The following is a 10545-nucleotide window of genomic DNA, read 5'->3' as shown; positions in this document are numbered from 1 at the left end:
TGCAATGAAAAGGCATTCCTAGTTTACTTCTAAGTTGACTCAACATATATATTCATTTTTACTGAGACCCGCAAGTTTAGTTCAATAGGGAGAGCGCAGATTTACGGATCTGGGGATCGTGAGTTCGATTCCCGGGCAGACCGGATGTTCTCCGTGTCGATTTGATAAAAGACATTGTGTCTGAAATCATTCGTCCTCCATTCTATGTGGGAACATTTCGTTAAATCCTGGTCCTGTAAGGTATCAGTGCGGACACTGCAACAGTGCAGTTGCTAAAAATCACCGTGGCATTTACTGTGAAACTTGTTACCTGTGATGGCATATGAAATGTGCAAACCTGACCCCAGCTGACTATGATCATCTAAGTACAAATAGCCCACCATGGATATGTAATGACTGCAGCAACTTCCATTTTTCATACTCTTATTTCGAACCAGATGAAGAAGATCACGAGCCAGATATTTTAGACTATAGTTGTGATAGTGATAATAAAATCAGGTCACCTTTTGATGAACTGCGTGAACTTCGGAAAAAACATTCCTTGAAATTTATTGTTTTGCATCTTAACATAAACAGCTTACGTTACAAATTTTCAGAAATATATGAAATATTGTCTGACAAAGTAGTGGATATGTTATATTTTTCAGAGACTAAATTAGATGCATCTTTCTTGGACAGTTTGTTTGTTGTTCCGGGGTACAAGCTTGAGCGCAGAGACAGGAACTGTCACGGAGGAGTTACTGCATGCTTCATCAGGTCTGACATCCCTGCTAGAAGAAGGAAGGATTTAGAAGCAGAAGATCTTGAATCTATGACTTTTGAGGTAATATTTATTAATATCGTGTATCTACAGACCCCGAAGCATGAATAACGACGGAATATGCAACCGTCAGTAGTGATATTAACAAATAAAAAGCATTTGTGCAAGAAAACCCTAAATTTCTCAACTGTGTTAGTGACTGTCATAACTTTATTAGTACTGTTATAAACAACAAAGTGCCCAAATCTGAAAAACCCATGTTTAATTACAGAAGTTTTAGAAAGTAAAATGTAATTCTATTTGTATCAGACCTGACAAATATTAAAATTGTAGAATCAGAAAATATATATACTGTGTATAGTGCTTTTGAGAATGAAGTAGTATCAGTTATTGGCAAGCATGTTCCTGTAAAAAATAATGAGTAAGGGTAGATTTCTCGGAAGCACAGACTATTTATCAGAAAAATGCTGTATCACAAATACTTGAAGAATAAAACATCTAAAACCTGGGAGAAATAAAGAATCTCAAGAAATCTTGTTACAAATCTTAAGAAGAAAATCCTTAAATATTTCCAAGAGAGATGTGTTATTTTGGGGAAACTATTAAGTCATATTTATCTTGAAAAAGAAATAATAACCATAGTAAAATTACTTTAAATAAGAAAGATAAAATAGTAACTGAAAATAGTGAAGTTGCTGAGTTTTTCAATGATTTTTACAACACAACTGTTGCTAAGGATATTGGAAAGGATTATATTTTTGATTGTAATGATCATCCTAGCCCGTCTAAAACTGAGGATAAAATGAACAAAATTTCTAACCCTGAATTTAATTTCCAACCCACAGATGAAAACATGATTAGCAGAATTATAAATAGGTTTGATTTTTTTTAAAAGGCCACTGGCGTTGGAAAAATATGTGAAACTGATAAAAACTGGAAAAGATGCTGTTGTTCAGCCTATCACTGTGTTAGTTAACAAATCTATAGAAACAGGTGTCTTTCCCTATCAGCTGAAAAAGGCCCAAGTCAATCCTATATTTAAGAAAAGTACCCCTTGGAAAAGTCTAATTACAGGCCAGTAAGCATACTTCCCATGCCATCCAAATTTTGAAAAAGTACTTAGTGATCAAATGTCTTCTTATTTTGAAAATATTTTTGATAATTTTTTATGTGCTTTTAAAAATATTCATGGATGTCAAACTACATTACATGTAATTAGTTTGCTGGAAGACTGGAAATTTGCTCTGGACCGAAATGAATTTGTAGCAGCCATTCTTATGGATTTATCTAAATAATTTGACTGCCTTTCTCATGATATTTTGCTACATAAGTTGTCCTGTTATGGGGTTTTTGACCAATCTGTGCAATTGTTTAAATCTTATTTTCAAACAGAAAGCAACAAATTAAAATAGGTTAAATTGTAAGTACTTAGGCTGATTTACAAAAGGGAGTTCCTCGAGGCTCTTTCAGAGCCTTTTTGATTAATGTATTCATAAACGACATTTTCTATTTTATTCAGAGAGGAACTTTATACAACTATACAGACGATAACACACTGCCTTTCCACTCCACTAAGTTTGACGAACTAGTAAAGTTTCACAAGACGAAAGCAAATTTCTTATTGAATGGTTTCATTGTAACTGTATGCAGGCCAAAGAAAACAAAGACAAATATCAAACAGGGAATGCCAGTACTTCCCAAAACGATACCCACAGCACGCAGATGCGTGCACCACAAACACGCAACACACACACACACACACACACACACACACACACACGCATACACGCGCACACACACAAAGCCAACACATTAGGACAAACAAAGGAACACAGTGGGGCACCGCCTTGAAACGGTCAATGGCAAAAACACCACGGGGAGCTTAAACCGGTTTATGGTGCGCACCCAACCTCACTCTTACCCCTACCATGTTCCACAGACACGTGACAGTGTAAATAAAAGTATCCCCTCCAGGTGAATCTATTACGCACATAATGGAAACAAAAAGGCATACACAAGCTAAATGTTGACAGCGAGACAGACAGACGACCGACGACGGACATGGACTGATCACAGTAACTCACCTGAGCAAAAAATAAACAGAATGTACAACTATTCACAATGAAAAATTATTACATACTCGATTCTATTCCCTGTTAAGTTACACTGGTACCGGAAACGTCAATATTTTCCTATACACTGACACCTGAAATTCATATCGGGTGCGTGACGTAATTCAGTGTGTGTTGTTGCACTATTTTTCCTATTTAGTTCAGTATTGTCAATCCTATTCAGGCTGTTGAACATATTTATGATATTTACATAATATTTATGCGTGTAGATGCGTATGTAATAAAAAGGTTATCATCTTTGCATCTGGAAATATGCACTCGTTCTTCAGCGGAAGAATATTGCTCTCCTAAAGTCGCGCAATATTTCCACTGAAGTATTTCCCCATACAAAGCTAATAACCTATAATTATAACCTCATGAAAAACCTTTATCAATACAATATTTGGAAAAATCATACATATGTACATATATATCAAATGGACCAGTAACTTTATATTATTTCAAATGAGGACAACCCAAAGTAAATATTGGAACTTTTAGATTATTTATACAGAGCTCTGTTCATGCAACACAGAGCTGTCTCCTTAGTGACATGACTATCTCCTTCACGACAAAGCTATCTCTCACAATAAAAAGTGAATTATTGTACTCCCGAACCATTTTTGGTACATATTTTATTTCCAAATGCATTGTTTATTTTACAGCTATCTCACGCCTACTCGGTTTACTTCTAAATATTAGTTAAATTGTAAATATTTGACAATTAAAGTGCTTTCATGACGCAATGGCCAAATTTACTACAAAATCAGCTTGTTGGTAAACATCAACACGACCACAAATTAAGAATGAATTAGCAAACTTAAAGTTGTCTGTAAAGTTTGATCTTATCTACATAAAAAAATCATTTAGCAGTACAGTTACAGGAGAAACATTTTCTTTACGATATGATACAAACTGTCAATCTAAAGATGTTGTATACTTAATAACGTGTAAAAGATGCAATATGCAATATGTTGGGCAGACTATGCAACCGGTTTCACGGCGTATGAATAGCCATAAATTTGACATATCTAATTTTACAGATCCTGCATATTCCACATTGGTTGTTGGTCATTTTAATCAAGATGACCATAGTATTGACGACTTCACATTTATGCCTATTGATGTGGTAAATAATCAAATTAACCGGTTATGCAAGGAAACATTCTGGATTCATAAGTTAAAAACACTCAATCCTGATAGACTTAATTCAAAAACATTGTTTAATGTATAATGAATTTTACATGTATATGTGTTTGTTTACTACTATTGCGTTTTTTCCTATTTATGTTTTTTTTATATATACTACTATAGGAAATCCTGTATTCTTAGATCCGTAATGTACTAAACTTGCTATCTGTTATTCACATTAATTTATGTAACATTTTAAAGAAAACAGTATATGTTGTTTCCGCCATTCAACGTAACGTTTACTTCATGACGTCACGTCCGTTGTTTTATTATGTATTTATCCTGATGAAGGCGTAAACGCCGAAACGTTGATAAAAGATGAATATTCACGTGTTGTTGTTGAATTTTACCATCGTATCATATCTACATCGCATACCATTCCCCGAGTTTTGATATTCGATACACTGTAAAAATGCAAAATATATGATGACACACGCCTTTATTGTTGTTCTTTTATCGCGACAACTCGGAAGTTGCTTATACCACATAAAGAGGTAGCTCTTTAGTTTACCAGGCGTGTATCGGCTTTGAAAATCTGTTCAATCTTAAAAATCTATTCATTGATCAAAAATGATATAAGGGGATAAGCCTTTGAAATTGCATGTATATATATTATCTGCAAGATATTAGTGAGCGCTTAAATGGACATCATTCAAATGAATCAACGATCTTGTCAAAGGGAGTAATTTGAGAAATATATTTTGTTCTGAACTATTCAATTATACAAATTTTCAATTTTCTGATTAGCAATCTCTTTCAATGCCGGTATAATTGTTTTAATGCTTTAGACTTCATTTTATGAACGTGGCTTTTCTAGTTGAATATTCATCCTTGCTCCATTTTCCTGCGCCACACGACCCTGTTCTCCACCTCTTACCACCCCCACCTCCTTTTCTGTATTTTGCAAAATAATTTAAATGTACTTGTGGCTGGATGTTTGAAGCAACAAGACTACAAAAAAATTCCCTTACAGCCTCTTTTTGTTGTGGGCCTACTTAGCCATGCATGGCTCTATATGGCTGTGCTTTGGGTTCTCTGTGCGTCCAGGAAATCTACCCTTAACTTTTTTCTTTTACTATGACTCTTTATAAAATATTTACCCATGCTTAATTTTGTTTTACTAATTGTAAATTTTGATTGAGTAATCTATTTTGGAAACATTACAAATCTTGTGCTTTATTCTTTCCTAAATATTTTAAGTATGTTTATGTTACGTTGAACATATACCTTAAGCAACAGTTAAAACAAAACCTGTATTACATTTGTACTTTGCTTGAAAGTTTGATCAAATAACGCTGGACTAAAAGTTACGTGGAAATTAGATTATTCTTTTTGCTAAAATGGGGGTCATACTCTTCCGTTTCTTTTATTGTTTTGTTTTGTTTTTTCTGCAAGGTATTCTCGATCATTTCTTAAATATACTTATTGAAAACTCAATTACTCAATTTACGAGACCAATATTGTCACTTTCACCGAACCAACCTGACTTTCTTTGTAACATATCATGACTGTGTATAAATATTTACGTGATGCGTTTATAAAACAAATCAATGTACCGCAATTTCTTCTTAAAACATTTATCCACTACAATGTAAAAACGTTTTTGTTCTTAATACACAACAAAAATGAAATACTAATAAACATAATCATGCATTTTCATATTGAACCTTAAGTAGTAAGGGATCTATTAAATGGCCATTGAGGAAATTCGTGCCGGTTGATAATTTTATAAAATGATCAGTTTGAAAAGTTTTAAACTGTATACATGCCAAGATATTAATCTAAGCTTCACAACGTTTGAATCTTTTCCTGGTCACACACTGCTATGCTTTCATTGTAAGAAATTACCACGTTACATACACACAAAGTGAGAGATATTAATTAACATTCTTCCTATTAGATAGCGTCCGATACCAGAAAATGAAAAAAAAATATTATAAGAATATATATAGGCTTCACCGAAACCAAATTGTTTGATGAGACTATAGTATGTAGTTATCATTTTTCTGTTCTATAAATAGCCTAACAATACCATATGTATTCAATTAGATAAACATGACTGATAAACAGTATAATGTACAGAATATAAATATATTGTTAAAGCAAAAATCTCTGCCAATTTGTATAAAAAAGTAAAACCTTAAGCAAAATAACGTACTTAAATCAATTAACAAACTTAATTTAGTATTTTTTGTGAAATCGGGGCCATATTATTTGTTTGTTCACTTATCACAACAGATAAAGATAACTAACCTATTTTATCGATAAAGACCAATAAAGTATATTTAGCATACTTGGAAACCCTACATGTTACTATTTTTGAATCCATTCAACGTGTTGTTATTTATAGATCATACGTAATTATTTCTTTTCAACATTTTGCGAATATACTAAATGACTGTTATGACAATTAAAACGAATAACTCATCGGAGAGTTTATGTGATACGTTAGATGAATTATATCTGGATTTCGAGTTAGATAGTGCTTATTATATAGGAGACAGAAATGGGAAATGTAATTTGTCAGCAAATGAACCACATAGACATGAGACAAAAGACAGAATTTCTAACACCTGGTATTTCCAGATAATAAAACCGGATAGGGACGGCGATAACATATTAATGGTAGCCATTATTCTCGGAAAAGTTAATATAGCCATGATGTTGATAGATTTAATTCCGGATTACAGATGGTTATCGAGGCAAAACAGAATGTTTCAGACATCACTACATCTAGCGACCCTGGCAAACAACAGTGAACTAGTAAGAAGACTTGTTGTTGCAGGAATAGACGTGCACAAACAAGATTGGAGAGGAAATACCGCTTTGCATATCGCTTGTCTGAAAGGTTTCCGAGATATTGCCGAAACATTGCTTACTCCAGTAACATATTCTGAGACTAAACTGAACACGTATGAAATTCCATATCAACCGATACCTCAGAATCTAGAGATAAGAAATGTTGATGGTTTAACTTGTTTTCTTCTAGCAACTATAAATAGGGATAGAGATATGATCGACTTACTTATTGACAAAGATGCCGACATAAATTCTTTTGATATGAAATCCGGGAAAATATGTTTGCATATATTGGCAGAATATGGTGATGCTGTCTTGATGAAATATCTGTTATCCAAGCCGAGAGTAAATGTCAATGCTAAAACGTATTCAGGTCATACAGCATTACAGATTGCTAATTATAGATGTAATGATCAGATAGTGTACTTACTAAGGTTAGCTGGTGCAGAGGAAATGCTATCAGATGTGGAATATATTTCAGATTAATTTAACAAATAATCAAGGCCGCCGAGTTGTTTATCGTCTAATTTACCACGGCTCAAAGTTCAGATGCGTAGTAATTGAAAATTGTAAAATACTGAAGCATCTGAACGATGAACCTTGGTAAATTAGATGATTAATCACAAGAAGGCCTTGATTGTTTTCATTCTGACATGCTCATTAACAAATATTATGCTGGACTTCATTTACCCAAGGAGTAATGTATCGGGCGTCATGTGGTAATTTGACGTCACAATTGACATCACAATGCTCTCTTACCGGTCCGCGCGTCTTCCGTTGTTTATCGCAGAATATAAAGAGCTTGACTTTCTTCTTTGTTTAACTGGAAATCAAATCGAGCCATGTTAGAATAATGTATACATTTTCTCTTTGGAAATGATATATATAAGAAATCATTCGTTTGATAAATATGCAAGTTTTATATACGTATACAGTTTACCTCTAAGCATTAGAATAAGAATGAAAAAAGCGGTGGTACATTGTAGATAACATGAAAGGCATATTTGCACATCCTTAAGTTCAAAGTAAATAATTTTAGTAGGTTATTGCCAAATTGATTACCTGAACCATTAAAGATTGATTCAAAAAATATTCGTGTTGATGGACTTGACATTCATTTTTGTCTGGTAATATTTGCCGTAATTTATATTAACACTGAATGTTTTTGCCTTATTTCGCTGATTAATTTAAGATTAAGTATGATATATATCTATCTGTATACGAAATGTTTGAACTTGAAATGTAACTAGCATAACATTTGGAACTAAAATTTAGAGAACTTCTTCATATATTATAATTCTAAAGTTATCAAAATCATATTTTGTAACAATTTTAAGGGAGTAAACTTTTGCCGGTAAAATAATTAGGTCTATGTTGCAGGGTACAAGGACTTAAATTAGATTTGTTTAGCCGATCGAATTCCTGTTTGCACGTTCTTCGAGTTCTATGTCTGTATATTTTCATTTGTATTCACATACTCATGACTACTGCACATTCGGGTAACTCAGTAACTAGAAAACAATCATATCATTCGAGACGTAACGAGTTTATGAACTGAGCAGTGCGTTGTAACTTCATGACGATTTGGCGGAAGAAAAAGGTGTCTGAAGTATTTTTGTCCATTTTCATTTAAAGTTGAGTACATGTTTAAATATATACGTAGAATATACTAATAGTTACTTTGTACTGTAGTATGAATAGTTTTATTAAAATGTTTTATGTTAATAAAAATTTGAGTAAATATAAGTGAAATCTTGAGACCTTTTAGCTGTTTGTTATTAGACCGTGATCTCTCATCTTTCTGTCAAGAAAGGTATGCACCGTCTTATATGTGATGTTATTACTTATGACACCGCATTACTGACTGTTGTAGCGTTAACGTTATATTGACTCTCGATACATTTTCATCTTTACTTTATCAAACAAACGAAATGTGATTCAATACAAAAAAATCGAGAAATAAGCACTCATTCTTTCGAGGATCATCAAATCCGATAAAATTATCATTCAAATTAAACGATTAATTACAAATGATGTCTGAATAATTTATTCATTTATTATACCACAATTATACAGCATCCTTTTTATGCACATGTACACGTTCAAAAGTGCTTTGCAGAATAAACTTCAAAACAATACAAACAAATACGCATGCAAAAATAATGCATTCTACATTAGCAAAAATCATGAATGCAAAAGATATTGATAAAACAAGACAAACATACATACATATTTAAAAGTATTTAAGTAACCCTAGAATTAAATACTGTTCTACGTTGTTTTATGAAGAAGACAAAAGCATCAATGTATCGGTCAGTTAACAAAATATTGTACAAAGAAGTGGGTTTTTAGAAGCTAGTGTGGGAGCTTCCCTGATCTTGACGGAAAGGGAGTTCCAAAGCTTTGGAGCAGTGACCGAAAAGCTACGATTGCCATACATCATTGTGTTAGTTGTTGGCATAACCAGTGACAGCGTGTCTTGTGACTTTGGGTTCCTGACCGGTTTATACACTTGTATCATATCCCTAATATAGGCAGGGGACTAATTGTGTAAAGCCTTAAAGGTGTGGGTCTGAATCTTGTACTGCACCCTGTATTTTACTTGCAACCAATGAAGCTCCTTCAGAACAGGTGTTATATGATTGCGACTGGGCGTCTTAGTGATGACGCGAGCTGCCGTGTTCTGGACATGTTGCAACTTGTTACGTGTGCTGCTTGGAATAACACTTTACAAGACATTACAGTTGTCTAACCGTGAAGTAACCAGGCTGTTGATAAGGGTCTTTGTGGATCATGTAAAGATACGCAGTCAGATAAACTATTCTGGAAGATTTGATATACGCCGGCACACAGAGTTACTTGTTTGTTACAATATCATAACTGTCAATACTGCAACCAAATTCTTAACACACTTTGTGGATTTATCAAGTAGTACCGACTTTACAAGAGACGTCACAATGTACTTGGAGTTACGCTTTGAAACTCCGTTTTATCAGCATTAAGCTTCAGCACATTGCAATGCATCCACGAGACAACTTCAACCAGACAGCTCTCAATGCGGCGCAAAGCCTCACTTCTAGCCGCAGCCTCTTTCGGCTTAAAAGATAGGTATAATTGAGAGTCATCGGCGTAGAAATGATGAAGAAGTCCATGACGTCAGCATATGATACCCACGGGTCAAGAGTACATGATATACATGATATGTAGTTCTTTGGACCAAGCACTGATTCCTGGGGCACACTGTATTTCATCAACATAGGCGTCGACAACCCACCATCAACGCACACAGTTTGATAGCGGTCACTAAGATATGATGGCATCCATGCAAATGCTTTGTCTGTGACACCAAAATGATGTTCGAGTCGGTGTAACGTTGTTGGGCGGTCAATCGTGTGTCGAAAGCTGCAGACAGATCGAGTAGCATGAGGACTGTTACATAATTTTGGTCGGTAGATGTGAAGATGTCATTCTGTACCTTTATCAAAGCCGACTCAGGTGCCGCTCAAGACGCGCATCTACTACCTTGTATTAGATTTCTGAAATGAAAGGGAGGTTAGATACAGGCCTGTAGGTATTGTGTGTGTTTGGTTCAAGACCTAAGCATAGGTCTTATCCTAGCACTTTTAAACTCTTTTTGGTACATAACCTTATTCCATTGATGTGTTTTTGATTTTTGTTATCAAC

General features: G+C 34.2%; 1 protein-coding gene across 1 annotated transcript; it reads left to right on the top strand.

Annotated features, from left to right (window-relative positions):
- Positions 1 to 6418: 6418 nt before the first annotated feature.
- On the top strand, positions 6419 to 8619 carry LOC128557231 (NF-kappa-B inhibitor cactus-like). The gene has a single exon (XM_053544397.1). It carries the CDS (start codon positions 6457 to 6459, stop codon positions 7345 to 7347), a length of 891 nt encoding a protein of 296 aa, XP_053400372.1. The 5' UTR covers positions 6419 to 6456; the 3' UTR covers positions 7348 to 8619.
- The last annotated feature ends 1926 nt before the right edge of the window (positions 8620 to 10545 follow it).

Source organism: Mercenaria mercenaria, chromosome 5 (genome assembly GCF_021730395.1).
Source record: "Mercenaria mercenaria strain notata chromosome 5, MADL_Memer_1, whole genome shotgun sequence".
NCBI lineage: Eukaryota > Metazoa > Mollusca > Bivalvia > Venerida > Veneridae > Mercenaria > Mercenaria mercenaria.
This window is presented reverse-complemented; position numbering and strand designations above follow the sequence as displayed.

What these genes read in the sequence shown, in the direction of transcription:
- LOC128557231 (XM_053544397.1), top strand. Translation starts at nt 6,457, where the DNA reads ATGACTGTTATGACAATTAAAACGAATAACTCATCGGAGAGTTTATGT.